Source organism: Larimichthys crocea, chromosome XXIII, assembly GCF_000972845.2.
Source record: "Larimichthys crocea isolate SSNF chromosome XXIII, L_crocea_2.0, whole genome shotgun sequence".
NCBI lineage: Eukaryota > Metazoa > Chordata > Actinopteri > Sciaenidae > Larimichthys > Larimichthys crocea.
In genome coordinates, this window is record NC_040033.1 from 11,756,844 (window position 1) to 11,780,568 (window position 23,725).

Below are 23,725 nucleotides of genomic sequence, written 5' to 3' on the forward strand. Positions count from 1 at the left end.
GTAGTTTTTAAGTTTGTTCATTTGTTTTTTAATTTTTGTACAATTGTTCTTAAACTTTTCTTTTTTTAGGTTTTTGGTTTTCTTACTGGCTTTTATTTATTATAACATTTTAATAATTCAACTATTCACTGTTGTCTATCTTTATTATTTTGCCCTGTGAAGCACAGAAACGTGCTATACAAATAAATTAGGAACTATCATTATTATATTTATTTTTTAAGAGTTTGTACCTCTATGAAATGAAGAGGATAAATGTTCCACTCCGTGCCAGTAGGAGGTGTATTTTGTCTGCTGTGATATTATGTGCTGTCCTCACTTGTCCCCTAAAAAACACTAACAGATAAAATGGCGTCCGAAAACAGCTCTGTATCCCAAGATGAGAAAACAGCTCTTATAGAGACAGACTCGGAACAAGATGTGCAGCAGCAGTGTGATACAGTTGCCAAACTGTGCGAGTCAAAGTTAACGCTGTATCACTGGACGCAGTCGTTCAACTCTCAGAAGGTGAGTGTCTTTACGATTCAGCACCACGGCGCAGTGGACAGCTCCCCGTCACATGTCGAGTCAGATGTTTCTGAAATGTTGTCAGAAGATGTTCAGACATCCGAGTTATCTGTGGACACTGCCTTTATTCTGTGAAGCCCACCGACCAGACAATCTGTACTCGGTTGCAAAAATAATCTCTTGTGCAATCCAATGTGATCCAACACAACAACCCTGCCATCAAATCTGCTTTTACAAAGCTTATAATGTTTCAGTTTTTGTTTTTGACACTGTCAGAGAGATATTAATTTAACTGTTATGTTTACTGTTGAGGTTGTAGTTTGCAGTAGTGTTAAACTGGACTGCATTATATGTATGCAAAGGGGGTGGCCCAAATATTAGAAACACCTCTTGATATAATGCAGTCCAGGTTTAACACTACTGCAAACTCCAACCTAATTAGTAACCATGGTATTTAAATTAATACCTCTCAGACATTGTCAACAAAAATTATAAGCTCCATAAAAGTATAACTCACTGCAAAGGGGTTGGAGTGGATGGGACGGAAGAGGACTAAGGAAGGGGCGGGTGGACGGGACCTACTGGACAGTAGGCAGTATGTTAGGCGAGAGAATTATCGATAATATATTACTTTCGCTTCTCTAACATACAAACAGTATGTTAAAAATCTTGTAAAACACTAAATAGATGTTTTGTTCTTGTTCATATTTCTGTTAAAATTAAAATTACCTAAATATGTGGCAACATAACCAGACGTAGCCCATCTGTTTGTTTTTTTGTCATAATATGTGGTAAACATGAACTGAGAGGAACTATATCCTTAGATGGGATTAAGATTGATTTTGTTTTTTGCTACAAAATTTTTTTTGTTTTGCAGGTGCGTCTGGCCATAGCAGAGAAAGGTTTGCACTGTGAAGAATATGATGTGAGCCTACCGCTCAGTGAACACAACGAGCCCTGGTTCATGCGCCTTAATCCCACTGGTGAGGTGCCGGTCCTAGTCCACAATGACAACGTCATTTGTGATCCAACACAGATCATGGACTACTTGGAGCAAAATTTCAATGATGGTGAGACTGAAAAAAAAAGCTATGTTTAAACTATGTTTTGAAAAACATAAGATTGCATCTTATGCCCGCTATAGTTATCTACCTATCCATCCTATCCATCTTGCATGCATCCTATCAATTCAACTGTGGTCTTTGTTGAATTTAATTTTAAACTAAATGTCATTTTTTATTTGAATTTGTTGTACATTTTGTATTGTGCCTTTGTTTATTTTTCAACCATTCATCATTTTCTGTTAAATTTTCCATTTTCTGTTGGTTTGCACTGATCTTGTCCCATCCAGTCACCAAAAATCTGGTAAGCATGAACCTATTTAAGCTCATCCAAAGGTCTTAACTGCTCTCCTGTATTCTAAGCTAGCCTCGCTTGCTTGTAATGATCAAAACACTTCTCAGTTGTCTGTGGCAGAAGTCAATTTGATTCCTTTCTGTTCTATTTGGAGATAGAAAAAAAGTAGTACCTTTACATTCATACATGTGTTGCTTGCTCCGTCCTTTTCATGATTTGTTTGTCTCCAGAGGGCACTCCCAAGCTGATCCCTGAAGAGGGCAGTACATACTATCTCAGAGTGCAACACTACAGAGAGCTGCTGGACTCGCTGCAGATGGATGCCTACACCCATGGCTGCATCCTCCACCCTGAGATCACAGTGGACTCCCACATACCTGCATATGCTGCCACATGTATACGAAGTAAGACACACTTAGTGATGCACTCGAGTGTTTTTTTTTAAACAGGCACAACTACACATAATCTCCTCTATGCCAAGTACTAGATAAAACCCCTTGTTGCCAGGGGAACAGCCTTATATTTTCTAGGCATGCATTCAACAAATTGTTGGCAGCCTTCCACAAAGATCTCACTCAATCTGCTCAACCTACTCACATTTAAAGTTTTCTACTTAGTTGAACACCTTTAATTCTTGCCTGCATGCTTTATATCTATTGTTAAATGCCTGTTAATTAAAGGGAGATGTTGCATGAAAGGAAAGGTGTTTTCTGTACAATATTATGAATTTTCAGACCAAACTTTTGTTCTAATAATCACTGTATAATGTCTCTAACGTGACACTGTATTTCTGTGTGACAGCGCAGATTGGAAACACACAAACGGAGCTAAAGAAACTGGCAGAGCAGAACCCAGAGCTTAAAGATGCTTATATAGCAAAACAGCGGCGCTTGAAAGTAAGTAAAGTTAGCAGAGTGCCAAATAAACAAACCTGTAATTTATCGTTCTCTATTAAGCTGTGCTGCCCTAAAAGGCCAAAACATAGCAACATATGATACATATTTCTGGACTTTTTGGAGTCTGGTTTCCCATAATACTGAGTTACAGCTTTTTATATTGCTGTCCAGGCTGTAATAACTGGACTCGGCTTAGAGACTCTCTGGGCTCCTGAGTCCAAATGTAATACAGACACCTAGCAAAACAAAGGTTATATTTAATCCATAAAAATTATGATCTCTAAATCAAATGAAAATAAAGTTTATTTTCTTAAATTAACAGCTGAAAGAACACATTTGTCTATATATCCTAGTCGGTATGTGCGTTTTTGGGGGTATTATGAATAATAGGTATAATCAGTGTAGAAAAGTATTTATATAAAAATGTTTCTGTAGTCCAAGTTGTTTGACCATGACAACATGAAGTACCTGAAGAAGCTTCTGGATGAACTGGAGAGTGTGATGGACCAGGTCGAGACAGAGCTCCAGAGGAGGGTGGAAGAAACGCCTGGTAAGCGACCACAATAGCTTGTCACTTAGCAACCACTTTACTATTAACAGACACACAATAAAAGACACAATTACATTTTTATGACTGTAATAATGTCAACACATGTGCCAGCGTGACATCGAAGTTTTGATGGCAGCAACATTTTGAATGTCGTGTTATCTTTTTGTTACCTTACACTCTCTCTCTTTACCTTCTTGCACTCACAGAAGAAGGCAGTCAGTCCTGGCTTTGTGGTGATTTTTTCAGCATGGCTGATGTCTCTCTGGCAGTCACTTTACACCGCCTCAAGTTCCTCGGCCTCTCCCGCCGCTACTGGGGCAACGGTAACCGTGTGAACCTGGAAACATACTACGAGCGCGTGGTGGAGCGCCCGGCCTTTAGGAGAGTGCTGGGCCATGTCAACAACATCCTGATCTCCGCTGTCCTTCCTGTGGCGTTTCGTGTGGCCAGGAAGAACGCACCGGTGATTTTTGGCACCACTCTCTTAATAGGTGTTCTCGGAGGAGCTACATACCTTGCTTTTCTTTACATGAAGAAGAGGCTGACTCTCTCCAGCTGAGGGAGGCAATGTGTGTTCCAGTTGCTTTGGGACGGAATTAAGGGCTGCGAGGTACATAAACACAGAAATATGAGAAATGTCGCCTACGTCATAATTTAAATTGCGTAAAATTAAAGTAGAGAGTTTGATCATTCAGCAGGCATCAGTAATATTTAATTGAAACAAACTTTAATTGTGTTGTTTTCTCTGTTGCTGGTTGCACAAAACGCACTTTCAATCTGTATCACACGCCAAAGGATTGACTTCAACAACCATACTGGTATCTTAACATGTTTTTGCCATCACATATGCCACATCTCGTGTGATTTTGTAGCTCTGCAAATGAAGAGTCAGCTTCCAAACAGCATTGTTTGTTTTTACAATCCATACTTGCACATGAATGTACCATTCCTCTCTGACAAAACTGAATATATATATATGTTCCATGCGATTCAGCATAACTTGATACAAATGTACAAAATACAAGTAGATTTTTTTTTACAGTGCCAAAAGTTGTCATGTAAGGCATACTTCATTTATATTAGTGTAAATGGCTGCAAAAACACCAGTATGGTCAGACACCCTAAATCTCTATTAGGAGTCTAATATGTGTTGTCGTTGTAACGTCCATTTGCATGTTAGAAATGTTAAAAAGTATACTAGAAATCTTCAGCGTGCTTTCTGTGACCAAGTCTGCCAGCGTCTGCCAACCAACTCATCTTTCTAGCAGTTACCAAACTGCACGTCAACACAAAGGCTCCGTAGGAACTCACTGTTATCACACCTGCACTCATGTTTTACTGTACGACCGATGAACAATTCTTTGAAATATTCTCTATGTAACAATAGCTGATTGAATGAATGCTTCTCCAGTCACATTCACATCTTCAGGCTGTCATATGCAACATCTGTCTGAAATTAAAATGCTCCCAAACAGATCTACAGAGTTTCCTGTCAATCAGATATGATTGAGAATGACATTAGAATTCACAATTCAGCATCATTAAATAGACTATCATATATCATAAAGGTCTTAAACATTTTTTTTCAAAGGGAAACATCTAAAGACTGCTAATTACATTTCCCAGGGTCTGGATGTAAGTCAACATCAACAGTAATTTGTTTGCCCAGTCAGGGCGAGCACTGACGTTTAACATATGCTCGGCTTTAACTTAAACTCCTCACTCACGTGAGCTCAGTCTCACATAAAGCAGACACATGCTAGATCTTTCAACAAAGTCTGGCCTTTGTTTTTAGTGTCCAGAAGGCAGGAAAGCGTGGCTGTCAAAGAAATGCCTCACACGTGTTGGAGTCACATGCAAGCCAAGCTGTCAAATAAGCTCATACTTGTGTGTTACCTCTGGAAAATCATAACCTGGCAAACGGCAACCAATATGACATCATTTTTGGTGTATCACACTGGTGCAATTTTAAGGGATAAGGCTCAAAGTCATAAATAAAGTGCAAATTTATAGACAAAGTTACTTCTTAAGGTAAATAAACTAGTTAAAGACCCTTTTGTATTAGCTGGAAAATGCACGATGATAAACATGAGAGCAGAATAGTTTTTCTGAGCTCATGAAAAGTTGACTTTTTTGCAATATGTGATCCTCGTGGGGCAGCAACACTACAAACATATGATGATCCTATAGAATATGTATATATATAATATATTAAATATATATCATGTATTGCTGCAGATTAAACTAGTATATAAAGTGGTCGAAATTAGTGCAACTGTAAACATCTACAGCAGTAAAATGCAACATACACATGAATGCAGCAGTAATATTAATTAATAAACATCAAATATAACAGGAGAACATTTACAGGGATTGTTTTTCTGCATAATAAGTACTTTTACGTTGTACTTGTTTTCAAACTAATTTCAAAAGGGACTAATATTCCACACAACATGAAGACTGTTTGAAGGATCAATAATCAAATCAGAATCAAGTCAACAAAATGCATATTATATACGGCAGGTTTTTGTCTATTTCATATAAAAGAAATAAAGATGCATATCTATCCCAACTAGGGGGCAGTGTTTCCTCAAACACCACTCACCTCTGTGAATTATAGGGAGAATACCACTCACCCCATAATTCACAGGAAGGGGGGGTCGGTGTATTCTCAATCTGTTTTTTTTGTCTTTCTTAGAAAATGACTGCTCTTTACACCGTGCATGATGTGCATGCATGACATTTAATAGATTTGTCCTTTGGATAAATGAGTCTGTGGACTGTTATCTATTAGAGCTGCAGTTGTAGCCAAAAGCGATTCAGCCAGCTGACAAAATAAAGCTTGTGCTGATGCTGGACATGGTCACATATTGTTTTACGATTAGTCCTGACATCTTGCTATTCTGTTGTTTAAAATTCAACAGGTGGTTCACAATAATTGGACAGTGTTCTCCTCACTCAGGCCATAAAACAATAGTGATGTCTTTCTTTGTTGTAGAGTCAATGTCGTGTAATATTAGACGAAGCTGTCAGCTTATTAACAGTCCTGAGCACTTTGGCCAGACACATACAACAAAATATTTGAATAGCTTTAAACAGAAGGTCAACTGTTTATAGTAGTTGCTGACAGGTTTCATACATTTTCAAATACATTTAAAGGACTTATTTACAATATTTATAATAAAGGCTCATTTTTTTGGCCTTTACTAATAAGTGGATCATAGACCCAATCAGTCCGACTAAATCTATAACTATGAGATGTTTTGGAGAAATGTCCTTTTCTTGATGAACCATCAATCACATTAACCTTCCTGCCAAAGGAAGGTTCAGATTCAAGATTACTGAAATTATTTGAGTTTTAATACAAAATTTAAAAAACTAGCTAGCCAGATTGAGAGCAACAAAAGAAATAAAGGCAACAATGGGGAATCTTTTCAAGTTGTAAGTGTAAGTTGCTGAATGTAGCAAGCAAGCACTTTGCATGTCACAGAATGATGCCTTTAAAGGTCCGGTGTGTATGATTTAGGGGGCTCTATTTACAAAATATTCCAGAAATATAATATAATATGCGTAACTATGTTTACATTAGTGTATAATCTCCTGGAAATAAGAATCGTTTTATTTTTGTGACCTTAGAATGAGTCTTTATTATCCACAGACGCTGTGGGTTCTCTTCAATGGAGTCCGTTGTGTTAAACCACATTGTTTTTACAGTAGCCTAGAATGGACAAAACAAACACTTGCTCTGTATATATGTTGTTGTTGTTTTTTTACAAATTTTGCCACCACAATAGCTGACCATAAAGGGGAGGACAAGGCGAGGAGTTTGCAATCAGCAACTACACCACTAGATGTCACTAAATCCTACACACTTGTCCTTTTAATGATTGTATAGCCATTAGGTGAATGATAAGATTAAGTGGAGCAGAGTTTGGCTGATTTCAGGTACAGAAGCCATCTGTGCCTACATAAGGCCTGCCAGGCAAGGTCTAAGGACTGTCAAAGGCTCTGCGATGAATGATACTGCAATGAAAGTTGAGAAACCATAGTGTGTCCTTGATGATGTGGCATTAGAGTTGAGTCACCTCTGTACCAAAGCTTCTGTTGTACTGTAATACGTAGTCCAACTGGTGGATTATTTGTATTCCTATTTAGAGAGCCATTAAACCCCCCGGTGTACGTTAGAGATGGTGACTGGCGTCAAGTCAGACCACTAACAGAGAGTTGTATGCAGTTTCTTTGCTGCACTTCAAATAAACAAGATCAACTGCGTCTGAAGGCATCACAGACTCCCTCTATTACGTTCCCTCTCTTTCTCCCTTTAACCCTTTTACTCTGAACACAGTTCTTCTCATTTGCTTTTCCCAGTAGGGAGTATCTACGTCAGAGGTGGATGGGTGGGGTAGTGCAGGTGTCTGTTTTTGGAAAGGGAGAGGTGCATGGAAACCCCCAGCAGACATGCATGCCCACAGACACACAAACAGAAAATGGAGAGGGTGAGAAAGATGGAGGCTTGTGGTAGAGTGTGGTAGGGACGGCTGGGAGTGATGGATGGAAATATGTGAGTGAAAAGGGAGGAGTCAAGTGCAAAACTGATTTGACTGACTGAGAAAAATGATTTGGACAAAAACTGTGCTGCAAAGTGTCAAATGGTTTGTAATGGAGGTGGAGCTTCTCATTTTGACTTTTACGACCCTAAAGTAAAATATAATGATGCGTCTTTGAGAAGATAAAGAAAAATATCAAGCCCACATGGAAAACTATGATCTCTGAACCTTTTTGGTTGGAACCACAATCCTCTGTGAAAAAACACAGATGAGAACAGCCTCTAAAATAATCAAGCTAGCTAGAGTAATAATCACTCTTACAGAGCAGCAGGGAACTCTTGCTTGATTGAAACTCTCCGCTTTAAGGCAGTGAGGCAGGTGGACAGTGGGGTGATGATGTATGAGCTGTGCTGGAAGTCCACAGACTGGCAGGCTGGGTAAACAGAAACCCACGCAGCAGTAGCTGAGAACTACACTTGCTTGATGTGGCTCTTGCCCTAGTGAATGACTGAGTGGGACCATGGAAACTTCCACACTTCTTGCAATCCAAAGCTGTGAGCTGCATTGGTACTGGTAGATTTTTTTTTTTGGGGGGGGGGGGGGGTAGAATAGTGTTGGGGATGACATAGGCAGAAGGGAAACTGTGATATAAACCAGAGGAACAATGAAGCAATGAGGGGAGAGGAACAAGATGTATCATCGAATATTCTCCATCACATCTGCAAAACCAATAGCAAGCAATTCTCCTTGCCTTCTGACTGGTCAAAACAAATGGAAAAGATGTTTGAGAAGATAAAAGAGTGTCATTTGTTCCTGTATCTACAGTGGCATTACGTAATGACACTGTAGACCATGGTAAGATGAACTTCCTCAGTAAATGGAGCAGCAGCTGTTTTGCTCTTTGTACAGTGTCAACAGCACTTTTGTCACCATTGTCCAGTGAGCATTTTTGTTACATCAGACCCCTAGTTTTCCTCTCATGGTTACTTTGGACACACTGCTGAGAATCAGTGGGGGAACATGTCCAATGCATGTTGGCACCATCAAAGGTGTTCTGAGAAAACCACCAGGCCTTTCCAGAAAGCAGCCGTCACCGTCTTTCAGAGTGTCTGCGATGTACTGTTTGCTGAGTCGAGAGAGGTGGGATCTCATGATGTTGACACTACTGTTAAAATGACCCCCTGCTGGCTTGCCCTTCACAGCTTTATGATGAAATCCTGTGCCACCATTCATCCCCACATGTGCTCTTCAAATATTTAAACTTGGCCTACATAAACACTGCTACGCAGGAGAGATGATACCCAACGCCGCTTGGAGCGAACCTGCTTTAAATCTCTGTTCAATTGGCCAGATGTGGCCAAGTCAAACACACCATCAGCTTTTTATTATGTTAATGAATTGTCTGTGTATGATATGTGTGCCATTACCATGCAAATTAACCACAGCAATGTCACCGGGGATCTGAGGTGATGGGAGGAATTGTTTTTCCAACTTTTGAAACTCGACTGTTTCTGCATGGAAAGTGTACAAATCTGACAGGTGGTGTTACATTTTGGTTGATTAAGGAGGATACTGTTCAATTTCAGCATAATTGAGTCTGATCTGATCAGAGTTATGCAGTTTAATGTGTTCAAATGGTAAGGGGGTCAAGTGTGTGTCCGAGTTTGTACATTCTTGCAACCATACATCATCTTGAGACAAATTAATGTCATTGTTGCTCTAATTTATGATCTGTCTCATCTCAGAGGTCATTGCGGGTCACTCCACCTACTGTGAAAGTCACTTAACAGACCCTGTGAGGAGGCTGGGCGCAGCTGAGGCCATATAAACTGATAGCCTAATGTAAATACTGAACTCACCTCTCGCTTTGAAAAACACTTCCTCTCCCATAACTTCCTAAAGCAACAAGGCCTGAGCTTCAAACATGTATAACACCTGTCATCTTCCAAAGAAGAAGCTATGAAATATCCAAAGAACAAAAGTGATCATGGATTGAACTTGGATGGGATTAGACCACATACTATAAGTATCTTTGGATCCACCTGTAATTAAGGTACAGTAATTATGAACATTTAAAGAGACAGATGTGTACTGATCAGTGTTGGGCAAGTTACCAATCAGTTACTCATTACATTGCTTACTTTACTAATTCTTAATGCCAAAATTAATTTGTTACATTACTTGCATTGCACAGCTCATATTCTTAAAGCTGTCACACCCATGACTCATGTTCTGAATTTGACGTGTGAATACAATCATGCTGTAAGGTGTTTACTCACCATAAACAGCTTAGCCCAAGTGACTAAACACAGTAGCACACATAAATCCTCACTTCCTCCACAACCGTCAGTTTCTGAACGTGGGTTTACAAATGATGTTAGCAAAGACAGCTAACACAAGCTAACACATTGGGTCCATGCGGTGTCTCAGTTCGCATACTTCCATAGTTACACTTTATATTTGCATAAGTGCATTCACATTGTTTAGATATGTCGAAATGCAGTACTCAGACGGTGCACTTATAGCGGTCGAAAAGTTGAGTGTGGAACGTTGGACACTTCTCGCCCTCAGCGGTCACCGTTTTGGCTACATAGAGGAACCATCAGCAGTGTGATAATAGCAGCTGAGGAAGTTGTTGAAACTGAATTGGTTGCGGTGAATACCGCAGTATACAAATGTGAATTGTACACATGTTTTATATTTATATTTTGGCAGTCAAACTTAAGTGGTAAAATGTGCACAACAGCCACACTCAAATTGAGACAACACTACCCTGCCAAAATTAGCACAATATGACGGGAAGTACAAAGTGTGCACATTGTAGTACATAGAAACATACTAATGAAAGTATTCCAATTGAGACATGTCATTATGTGTCAGTGTGTTGTTGATCTATCTAGCTTTGAGATTAAATATACTCAGTCAGTTGAGGTAGCACTCTCACCTGTTTTCAATCAATCCCCATCTGCAGTTGGTGGGAAGCCAGTGAGGAATCACTTTCTTGCCTTGTTGGTTGGTTGGTTCAGGCCCTGGTGTGGAAAGGTAGCATTGTACTTCCAGACGTATTACGTCATTCTCATGGAGCATCTTGCTATCAGGTGAAAAGAAGCTACAGATGTCTTCAGTGTGTTGGATGATTCATGTAGGGATTTATACTCGTCCAACACTGACTGTGGGTTACCAGAAACAGACCCTGAAAATGTCTGCACAGCTTCCTGACCGTGTCACGTATATTCAAATTTATGGATCCGCTTTGTTCACTGCAGTTAGTGCTATTATATACGTTTCTTGCAACTAGGAACACAAAGAGGCTTTTAAAGCATATCAAAAAGGAGGAACAGAAGAAATACAGAATTAATAATTTTGCAGTGGCTTCACTGAGATATCAACTGCTTAGCTTGTCCCACTGTTTGGTACAGGCTTATTGGTAATGTACAGACATAAAGCAAAGCAGAAATTTTCCCAGGTATTTTCTTTGATTGTTGGCAGGCTTAGGAAACATAACCAATATCCTCCAACGTCCTATGAGATATTCGGGACACTCAGTGAATGGTCTTTCTTGACGACCGATGCTTTATAGTTTGACTTTGAGTCAGTTAAGGATCATATAACACTTTCATTACTAAAATAGCACGCATTGTGGTTTGATAAACGTCGACATCTGCATTAATCGGTGTCTGTGAAGTTATTGCTGACAATTCGTATTCGGTTAAATTACAATATGTTTTGATTTTCAATTCTTAGAAGGAGACTGTATTACCATTTACTGGAGAAAAAAAAACATTACATCTGGACTAATTGTAAGTGGTGTACCTTGCCAATCAGATACACCATTGTTGCATATGCAAGACACAAACATAGTAAAATGACTGATTCATTTGTTGCTGATTTTGGCTCTGTACAAGAGAAAATTCTCCTCAATCACAGATCAGTGAGCTAAAGCCAATCATAACATCAGCATATGGCTTGAGCATGCATGCAAACACTCACGCTGCTCACTGGCCTTTGTTAACAGTGTTGATTCTGATTTTGTTCTAGTCTTAATCTTTTGAAGGAAATGTATATAAGTTTTAGCCAAATTTTAGTAATTTGATTTTTGTTAGTCTTGTTTTTGTCAGCAAAAACTAAAGACATTTTTATCCAGTTAATGTCTTATAAACATTTTCAGACTCCAGCTGTCGTCATCTTTGTTGTGATACAGTTACCCCATGGTTACAGGTGTTGTTCTCATCTATTGCAAGTTTGTAGAAGAGGCACGGTTTACTTGTTTCACACACACACACAATGTCCATGTCACTCTGGTCTGCAGTAATACAATAGACTGCGTCTCCCCTGTAATGCTACCTGACCTATGGCATTACCTCAGCTACCTGTGCTCTCCACCGCAGAGCAGTAAATCACCCAGAAGCTGGACTCACTCACTCTTGGTTTAGCTTGAGAGGCGTAGTTAAACAATGAATTATGTTGTGATATTTCTTTAGGGAACATCTTGAGGAAGATTTAGATGGTTGACAGCAGACATCAATCATATGGTCAGTCAGCAAACTGTCTGCATGTTTCATAGTTTGCCGTTTTGTTTTGCTTCTTGCCTAACTATAATGTAGTTCTGCTCTCTCAGGTGTGTTTCTTTCTGTATTTTTTTCTTTTAAAGTCTAATTGTCCTGTTCTGTTACACCGGTGTGGTTATCTCTGTTAGAACATATTAATGAAACCACTGTACAAATGTAGAAATTCAACATCAAGGCAGCAAAGAAAACTCGTGTCAGGAACTGAATTGATCAAAATCAGCTGAGTCATACTGTTAGTGCTCAACCAAACAGCTTGTACTCTTTGCCCTTTTAAAGGCAATGACTAAACACAATGATACAATCTGTCTATTGTTAGTTTCAAAATTGTTTTCCTGAGGGGAATTTCCTGTGACAATGTGAAGATTTGAAAATAAATCCACTTTGAGGAGGGTAATACATTGTTTGTGTGTAATGACATCTGATTCTTGCCGTCATTGGTGGACATATGCCATAATTAAAACAATGCTGCAAAAGCAAAGGCAAAGTGCCCTCTTGGATGCCCCTATAGTAGATCAAACATGATGACTGCCCTCCAGGGTGCCCCATGACTTTTCCAGTGTACAAAACATGGTAAAGTGTCCTCTAGGGTGCCATTCCAGTGGACAAAATGTGATTAAGTATCTGTAAGGTGCTAACCTTGACAGATTCACTATAAATGCATCATGTCTTAGCTGTACCCTTTTTAGTTGTTGCTGTGTTGCCTGTGTGAGCAGAGGTTTGATATTTTGGGTCATTTTTTAGTCTGCAACCTTTGAACTGGTGGTATAGTTCTTTCCATGTCCACATATCTTCAAAGAGACATTCAATTTACAGAGATGGGTCAAAGCTGGAATACTCTCGTCAGTGTGTCACAAATTCCACGTCTCTGTTACAAACCAACATGCTATATTTAAGATGGCGGCCAGAAAAGAAACTTCAATGGAGGCAGAGCATTTATTATTGAAGATGAATATGAATTTTTAAGTCCAACTTCTTTCAACTTCCAACTTCATTTATTTTTAAATCATTAACATTGACTGCACACGCTGCTGCTGCTTTTTAAAACAAAATTACTAGACAAATTTTGATGCTACAATAATTGAGCTCATTTTTGTTAATAGGGGCCTACGCAGCATTTCTACCTGGTGCTCAAAGCACAGCTCTTTTCCAGCTCCAAAGTGCAAAATAAGGTGAAATAGTAGTATCTAGAGTGCTACCATCAAATTGTAAAGGTCACTAGAAACAAACCAAGAATCTCACAGGGCTATGATCTGAATCTGAACTTTGAAATAAATCACAAAAAGAACACTTGAAATTAAATTAAGTATGCATGAAACACTTTTTTTCACAGAATATCAGCCATAACATACTTCTAAAAACTTAAAAAAGACATGAAAACATGCTGACTGTGTGGATTATATCTGAGAATTGAGCAGGATAACAGGTGAAACTATATATGGTATTCTAAGCAGGCACTGGAAAGCAGATTTTACATTGGCAGGATTTCTGGCTCCTCTCTGCCAAGCACAATACTCGACATAATGAGAAACACTTGTTTCAAAATGAACAATTCACCAAGCCTCACAGCATTCAAAAGCAACCAAGGGAGCTCATATTTTACTGTATATCATTAACATTGATTATACTTGGTGGCCTTGGTTCAGAGCCATAGACATATCCATATACAACATCACCCATAAAGAGTAAAGGCCTGTCTGCTTTGTAGATACCTGAGAGGTGCAGATTATACCTGGAGAAGAGGAGGTGTGCACAGTGGAGTATTTTGAGGAGAAAACAAAGTTTGCAAAGGAAGTGAAAAGAGAGAAAACTCTAAAACAAGCTACATTAACTTCACGTCTCAGGAAAGCTACCTAACTCTCAAGTTGTGAAAGAAGAAACAAATAAACAATACGTTTCTGTAGAACAAATGCAACATAAATCAATAGAAATAACAAGATCATAACTCAATTTCTCTGAGCATAATGGCCTCTGCATGTGGAATATGGTGGCAAAATGATAAGTGGAAGAAACATAAAGTCGCTTTGTCATCAGGTTTGTGTGATGCCAAAGATCAATGTTAGGCTTACCATCTTCGAAACGGTTCTTTAATTATAACACTGTGCTTTCAAAGTTAATGTATCTGAGAGAAAGAGATGAGGAAATTTGCATGGTAATATCCTTTTTGACCAGAAACAAAGAGATCCATACACAATCCTTCTGTGTTTGTTTACATGGTGCCAATTTCAATTCTGTTGACTTGTAAAAAAAAAGAAATAAAACAAAAAAGATAGAATGCTGCCTCGACTAAAAAAAATAAAACGGCCTTTTAAAGTTTCTCGTTTGACTGCGTATCTCAGCAGTATTTCACTGTTACAAAGAGAGGCATTAAATGGCAGAGGGTTTTATTGACATGGCTGTATCCATGGAGGATTAGAGAGGTCTGTTTTCTCTGAGTAGCCTGAACCCATTAACACCAGCCAAGTGGAGAGAGACATTTTTTCCACTGCTTGGAGTTCTCAATCTTGAGGCTTCAGTCAGGGAAATGAAGTGCTAACTATGACCCTAAGGGGGTAAGGGAAGTTATAGTAATGGTTTTGCAGTGGAAATCTTCCTGTAAGGTGCTTTCACACAGAGATTGTGCATGTTAGGCAAAAGTTTGTTGCATTTTTTTTTTTTAACATCCTTGGATCAAAAGACAAGGAGATGAATACTGAGTCCCTTTATCGGTTCATTTGAGAGAAAACACAAGTGCTAGCGAGAACTCACATAACATTGCCAGATTAATCTAACTGGTTTTTGGGATCTCTGTGCAGAAACCTGTAGTAGTTACAAGCCAAACTCTAGGGGGAGAGAGTGTCTGAGCCAAACTACATGGTGGTTTGGTCTGGACTAAAGCCTGCCGATTCTGATTTCAACCACAGAAGCTGACGTGTATTTATTTATGGTCGCTAATAGATCACTCGAGATTAGAACCACTGCTGCGGCCTCGAGAGAGCAAACGTCTCAGAGCTGTCAAGTTAACATCATCACGTTCTCATTTATAATGAAAAGGTGACATGCTGACAAACATCACACTTGCCTCTTATTTTACACATCTTCCAGCTCCAAAAGGCGGTGAGTGCTAAGTGAGAATTTTGAACTTTGGTAAGTCAGTGAACTCAATTTCTTTCATGCTATTGGTTTACACCATAGGATATCATAGGCTCGAAGAGGTGGTGTGATGTTGATACAGCTTCCAGCGAGGGGCATTTTGCTGCTGAGTAGAAATTATGTAGTAGCTTCTGCTGCACTGCCCTCCACTGGTTGAAATTTGTAAGCATGTTGCACTTTGACCTCACACAATTGATCTTGCAGGCAGAGAGATGTTTTCCATCATCAAGACGAAGCATATGCTGTGACATAATAATCTAGATGCAGCTTTCAACTGCATGTAACTGGCTCAAGTGCCAGACCTAGATGTGGAACATCAATCATATGATAAGTGATCATAAATGGGGGTGGGGGGATTGTATGTAAGAACAAGCTTCCAAGCTTAAACTTCTGAACTTTCATTATTATACTTTCTATATAGTATAATCTATATTTATACAAGCAATCTTTCCACTGTCTACACTTTAAATAGATAAACAGTGACAATATACTTAACATTTTTTTAAGTTATTATTTTTGAACTGCATCGTCTGCTGAAAATCATGTTTTTGCTGACCTCCAGTGGTTTAACTTGTTTTTCTCTTTGCTAAACTGTGTCAGGCAGGTGAATATGAGGCAGTGGGGAAAGGACTCAAATGCAGAAAATCCAGGCAGACAGGAAAAGCTCAGTAATTTATTGAGAAAGCAAAGATACAAAAGCTTACTGGCATGGGTAGAAAGTCCGAACAGAATTAACTGAGAATCCGTGGGTGAACAGTACATGCAGAGAGGCAGGTCGGTACAGATTAGGGTTCAGGTAAATGTTCCAGGGTTTGAGGGTAAAGGGTTCAGGCTTCAGGTTGCAGGGTACAGAGGCTGGAAAGCAAAGGCATTAGGCAACATAACAGCACTGACAATCTGGCAACTGACTGGGGAAGACTGAAGGGGCTGGTACTGAAAGGATAAGTGTGGAATGAGATGCAGGTGAGCAGGAGGATGTTGGAGTCAGGTGGCCAGGATTAATAAGGGAAGTCAGAGGGTATCTGGAGAATGGCAGCAAAGCTGAATATAGATCTGGGAGGCCTGTGGATGTGGGAAATAAACACAACTGAGACAGATGTTGTGACGCAGTGACGTGCAAGTGTACTCAAGGGTGTGTCAGTACACCACGACATCACTGGTGGGTGTGGTTACCGGTGCAAGAGAGCACACCTCTGACCAAACCCAGATTTTCTCAGTAATGTTTGGTGTAGTCACACACTTGAACACCAATCAGAGAGGGCACTGCTTTTCAACCTGGTGTCCAGTTACTCTTTAAAGAATATTCTTTTGCAATTATTTTATGACAGATAATATGGAGTTGGAAGCAAGAAAAGAGAATTATGTCCCAAGATGGATTTATATACGCAGGATGCATATGAGAAACACCTTATCCATGAGAGCCAGCCGTCCACGAAGTACTTTTAATCGCCCCATTCATCATATATTTGACATTGTGAAACAACACTCTCACAGCTTTGAAGTCTTTATAGATCTCCCATGTTTTATAGCTCTCCTTTGTGTTCCCCCAGAAAAAAAATTAGCTGATCTTTGTCTCATTTCCGCTCTTATCTGCCAGAACGCAGCATGGGATTCTTAAAGCTGCGAATCCTGATGGAGAAGGCAGTGGGAAAGCTGTGTAAGGGGCACAAATAGGACTGTGTCACATGAAAAGTTTGAAAGAATACAGTAATTTACGATGGATATGAAATGCAGCCCTGGAATGAAATGAAACTTCAGTGTTTCCAATTGAATCTGACTGTTTAGCTCGGGCCACAGAATGAACAAAAAGCAGATTAAAAAGCTGAAATGACAGTTTAATGTCTCACAGAACTCCCTCTTCAGTGAAACGAACCATGTGTTCCTCTGTTTTATTACCATGGCATTCAAGGTGAGAAGTGGAAGGCCGCATCGGGGCCTTTATGCTTTTGGAGGTTTGGTGCGAGGGCTCCATTTCTGGATGGCAGTACTGTACTAACAAACATTTGCACTGATATGGAATTGTGCTCAAACCAACAAACTGTAAATGCAGCATTTCAGTCCTCTGAGTCAGACCACTCAGAAAATGATACACTGCTGCCATCTAAGTCATGCCTCCACACTGTTGTATTATTCTCTGTGCATTTGGCAAGATCAGCCTGACCTCAACACTGATGGAAACTGAAACTCACTCTGAAATGATATTTAGAGAATGTAATGCTCTGGGATTTTTGTGAATAAATAACCAGAACACAGCTGTTAAAATTCAAATGAAGAGACGTAATTTATATTGTCTTTCAACAACACACATCTGAGCATAATGCTGCAATGTATGTGTTCAAGTAATCACGTGTTTCCCACTCTTTGGGGTCAGAAGGGACGAAACACAAATCCTCTCTACACTCACCTTGGGACAGAGAAAGCAAAGAAATAGGGATCATGGACATTAGAGTGTATAAGATATCAGTAATGTGAACCACTGTCCTCTCCTTCACCAGTCTCAGGGGCCATCTCATTTGGTGATTGTGCATGATTAAAAAGGGGAGTGGCTGGTGCCTTGGGGTATGAATAAACTTTACAGTTTTATAGCCGCTCCAATGTTCAAATCAAAATGATTGCTTGTGTACATTATTGTTTGAGTCGAACACTTTCCTACAATATAAAAGTATCAACATTATCTGAAGACTTTTCAGTCAATCAATTCTATCCCCAATTGGTCTCCACATTAACTGTTGACAGGCTCGGCTGGTTGGTCTGTCCAAAAAAAAATCTGGACAAGTGCCATGCCATGCTTTCTTGCAGTGGCCTTTCTAAGTTGAGCAGTGGTAAAAGCAATATTCTGTAATATAAAGGAGGCGATAAGCAGGGAACAGTTGCCAGCGTAGCGAGTTGAAAAGTTGTTAAATTATAGCACAACACATAATTCAGTCCCATCATCCAGCAATAAGATTGGAGTTTTACTGCTCGCTTGTACAGACTGTGCTCATCAGTCACTTTCATTTTTGGCAGCTCCCCCGAGCACTGACTGCAAGAAAGATCTGTAGCGACCTCACATTACATAAGACGTAATAAAAAAAATCAACCTTGGAGCTACATTGAGTGACAAGCTAACGTCACTAATACACTGAGGTAATCATCAAAACATGATATATCAAAGCTAACTCTGAAAGGTGACATGACTAAATGATTTAACATTGCTGTAGACTTGACAGGACGTCAACAGACATGAAGTTTGTAAAAATGATATATGTGATATTGAGAAAAATACCTGCACAACTAATATATTACCATCATATTTACCATTGTATTTAGCACTAATTAGCAACCAAGAGCTTGCTAAGATGCTAAACTCAGAGGGTGACTAGGTAAACATATTTTAATGTTGTTGGCAAGAGTAACCTAACACCCCTGAAATCTGGTTTTGCTGACATCCAGTGGTTTAACTGCCATCACAGTTGGGTGTCATTACAGGTGCACTAGCATCACTGATAAACTTTCATTTAGAGAAGGCTGCAAAAAACTGCTTTCCAGGCTCAGTATTTGAGGGGAGGAGACGTCTCCGGTTGTTCTGACTGAGAGAGTATGGAAAAGTAAAAAAAAAGAGTTTTTCAATGAGTCAAAAATAAACCCACATGCAGGTAGAAGAGTAAAGAAATGGGGGTAAAGCCACTCTCATCACACCGCATGCTCTGGTTTTTAAGTTCAGTCATGCAGACAACTTCAGTTTTTAACCACTGCTTGTTCCAGCCCTGCCCTGTTCTGACCATCCCAGACCAGTACGGTCTAGACTCAACCTGTGACCACTGCCAGCACAGGTCTCATGTCCTGAAACTCATTTAGATTGCAGCGACAGGCAAAACCAACTGCAGGGGCTGTGCCCATAGTGGTGGTTTAGGGCACAAGCTAAAGCAAAATAAATCTCATCATCAACAGAACGAGGATAGAACTCAAACGCTCCAAAATATACAAAAGGAAACACCTACACAGTTGAACAGTATTTGTGTATTGGTGGTGGAATCCGCATCTTATTGAGGAAAGTAAAACTGGACATACGAGGGGTAAAATGAGGTAAAGGAGGGATTGTATATCAGGCAATTAAATTTGTGTTTGGCTTTATTTGGCCTAAAATGTGGGTAACCATTATTTTGATTTTGGCTTGGATGATGTATTGTGCTGGATAATTTTATTTCCATTCCAATTGCTGTACAAATCTAACCATATCCTCAACCTGCTTCCTGAGTTTCACTTTCTCTCGAGGGAGAGTTCAGAGGGGTCATATTATGTAAAGCAGCTGCCAAATTATTAAGAAGCTTTATGGGTTCCAGTGACAAGTTTGTGACACATTGAGTTGTTGCAATAATGACTGTATAATTAAACAAATCCAAATGTTTTCCCTAACAGCAAATGACATGATGTGAGTATTTTCAGTTTTGGATTGCACTGCAGCCAAATGTCATGAATATGAAATAAACCAGTTTGAACTGTAAACAGAACCATGATGACATTTATTTTGGTTTAAACGCCAAAATGAGATGATGACACTGAACCTCTCCAAATGATGAGTCATACGACAGTGTATGCAAAATACAAACAGGATGTTTTTACTAGTAGTGCTATACCAAGAATACTTTCAACCCCTTCAACTGTCTCAACTAGAAATCCCTCCTTATCAACTGTGATTTGTATATTTAAAGAAAATGGAAAGGCAATTCTGACATTTCTTTAAAAATACGTTAAATATGTTGGAAAATAGTTGAAAACACGTAAAAACGCTTGGACGGTGTATTACTGAAATGTGGAGTTAGAGGTTAAAACAGTTTTTCACCAGTTTTCAGTCCAGGATTTTTTTGGGTGGTCCTTAAAAGGTGGCTCGATGACACACTGAGGCCACCCTGAGCATACCGCTGCACCCCTAGCAGAGAGATAGAGATTAATTCATCTCGTTCAAATTGTTTCAAACTTAGTCAGAACTGATCTGACACATTTCAGTTGCTTTAAAATTGCTGCAAGACTGCTCCCACAAGAGAATAGTGCACAACATAAAATCTCCCCTATGAAATATATTCTAACTTTGCTAGCAACAAAGACCTGTCTTTATAAGGTTATAGTGCTATAAGACAATTACCTTAAACTAGGGAAACACTGAAGGAGGGGTGATTTAGAAATCAGCACGCAGCTGGTGAGAGAGGGAGTGGAGCCCTGAGGTATTAACAACAGATCGACACATAAACTAAATTATCTGTTTTTAATATGGTATACTACATAAACATGACTGTCATAATAACAGTTCTTTTTTAAAATGTATTTTATCTGAAACAATTACATCCTTAACCCACTAATTCATCCCATAGGATTAGTTATTTTCTAAACCTGCACAGTAGTCTATATATGGGCACACACACCTATCCATCTGTATGTAATCCATTTTTTACTTCTGCTTTTGGGAGTTCTGCTAACAACTCCTCTGTGAACTGCATGTATTTTACTACACCAGTCTTTGTGCCAGGCTGCGTCATCTCTCTAATGACTCTTTGCAATAACACTGGCAAAGTTACGTCAGTTACATCCATGGGGAATTGCAGAGATTCGGGAAAAGAACAAGTCATGGACACACTTGGTTTCAATAAAGGCTCACCAACCAGATGAACGAGGCAGTTGTTGTGCTTAACATTCAGAACCATTTTCTGTGTCGGCTATCAAAATATTGTTCTTATGGGAAAATGATAAAAACTTGGCCAGGCCTGTGTGCAGAATTTGTATTGTTGACCTATGTGATGTGGTATACTGGAAAGAAACGTCACAGTGATCTGAGGTGAGCACTGTTTCACATCCGTGACATCCATCCTGTTAAGCTTCTCTGAGCCATTTCCCTGAATCAAATGCAAAAACATAAGAGTAGCCAACACATCTACCATTGAGCAAACTGAACAGAAAGGATACAAATCCTGATGTACTAATATTCTTCACATGTCAGCTAACCCAAACATACATAAACCATCTTTTATTGACATTTAGAAGTACTTGAAAATATTTTATGCTTAAAATTCCTCCTGACACGTCTAACCTGCCAGACTGGGATGAGAGGGAAAGCAGAGAAGAAGGGAATGTTGTTGGGGGTCTTAATAGTATGTTCTTTGAGCTTGTTTTACGTCACTACCACCCACTGCTTTTCCTCCACATATGGTTGAGTTCCAGGAATGTGTTTCCTTAGCCTGTTCTTGATGACATGGGTCACCTCACTGACACTGCACATGCTGGGGTGAGATGGACCAACAAGTCAGTCCTAGAACACTTGAAATGAGATTCTGTTTTCACTGTTGTTGGATGATAACCTTGAATTTCTAGAAACGTGATTGGTTTTCTGATTGATTATGTTTGTCTTGGTTCTAGAATTGAATTATAACAATTTCAAAAGGAAAAGCCCTGGCAGAAATAACTGATGCAAAACAATACATTATGTATTTGTAAATGCAGTGAATCATTAATACGCACACTTTAAAATTGACTCTAGAGACAATGCATCATAATTACTAGGTACATAAACCAAAGACATTTTTGAGGTGATCTGGCCATTTAAAGGAATAGTTTGACATTTTGGGTACTACACTTGTTAACTTTTCTACCTTGAGTTAGATGTGAAGATCAATAGCAATCCTGTGAATGTCTGTTGTGAATGTATGTTAAATAAATGATGCAGCCAGGAGTGGATTAGCTTAGCTTAGCACACAAACTGGAAATGTTTAGCCTATCTAGCTCTGTCCAAATGTAACAAAAAGTCCTTAATCCATACAAAAACACAAGTGAAAAGCAAAAAGTTGTGGTTTGAATTCGTCGTCACTGTCAGGCTGCCAGGCGACCAGCATAGAGGAATTCATTGCCCCCGGCCAAGAAATAGTCCCTGTTAAACCCCCATTAAATCACAACTTGAATTTTTACACATGGTTTGTTGTACAAATTAAACAAATGAGATATAACATGCTGATTAGTCGGCTTTGGAGAAGATGATGGGTGGATTTTGTTACCATCCAACAGATTCCAGACCCCATATTTACTGTACAAACATGAGTGACATCAATCTTATCTAACTTGGGTTAAGAAAGCAAATCAACCATTTCCTAAAAATGTCAAACAATTCTTGTAAACTATTCAAGATGAAAGAAATTAAACAGCAAAACTGGAATTTCATTCAATTCCTTATCTTGGGCAGTAGCCGTAAGGTAGTTTCTGGGCTGAAACAGATTTACCATTTCAGTTTTTTTCGTATGACAGTTCAATAAATGAGAGTGATGGAAAAAGACCAGGCCAGGTCCCTCTCCTGCAGGCTTTTGTTGGCTCGACATCTCACTTTTCTTCACTCCATATGATGAATATGTTTCACTCTGTAAAAATTACTGAAAGTCCCAGAACGAGGAACACTAACATAATAAAACTCTGGCTGGAAATCCCCAATTTGGTGTACTTTAAACCAAATCCAAACAAGCCATTAGCATCTGACTTTTTCCCATATTACAACATTATCTCTGAGCCTGGAAGAATCTTGGATAGAAAGCATATGTAAAGTAAAGAAAGCTTTATTAAATGATCCATTTCACACCCGGTGGTGCTTGGTGTAAACGCTGCCTCTGTGTCTAGCTGGAGGAGATTTGAGGCAAGTCTGGAGCTCAAAGTCTTTCAGTTAAAACAGACTGTGGCAGCCCATGGATTCCCACTTAGATGCCACTTGGATACAGCTGAATGCTAAATTGAGATATTTATGTAGCCTACAGTTGGCCCGTGTTTACATACTGTGGTGGCTGCACTTTCCATATTTTGCACCACATTTGTAGGATCAACTAATATGAGGGTGACGTGTTAAATAATTACTTCTTACTAGTAGAAAATAGACAATTTGGACAATGCTTTTATATATCTGTATTATCTAATTGCAGAGACTGAAGCATAATGTGAGCAATAAAATAATTAAGCAGTGATTTAGGATAGTTTTTAATAATGTAAAGCTCAAAACTAAGATCAAAATATACAAGTTTTCCAAAGTGTTCCTCGGTTTATTAATTTCCATTTTTAGCTATGCTAACAGACTGCCTCCGAGGATGATAATTTTTATTTCAGTTGGTTGGTTGATTAATTTTTCCTAGGTTACTCCTGCATTTCAAGGCCATTTCCAGACACCCTCCCATT

The 23,725-nt window shown here is 39.2% G+C and overlaps 1 protein-coding gene across 1 annotated transcript; it reads left to right on the top strand.

Annotated features, from left to right (window-relative positions):
- The first annotated feature begins 301 nt into the window (after positions 1 to 301).
- Positions 302 to 4,802, top strand: gdap1 (ganglioside induced differentiation associated protein 1). Its single transcript, XM_010733760.3, has 6 exons — positions 302 to 504; positions 1,382 to 1,574; positions 2,091 to 2,264; positions 2,662 to 2,756; positions 3,192 to 3,306; positions 3,513 to 4,802. Exons 1-6 carry the CDS (start codon positions 346 to 348, stop codon positions 3,863 to 3,865), a joined length of 1,089 nt encoding a protein of 362 aa, XP_010732062.1. The 5' UTR covers positions 302 to 345; the 3' UTR covers positions 3,866 to 4,802.
- The last annotated feature ends 18,923 nt before the right edge of the window (positions 4,803 to 23,725 follow it).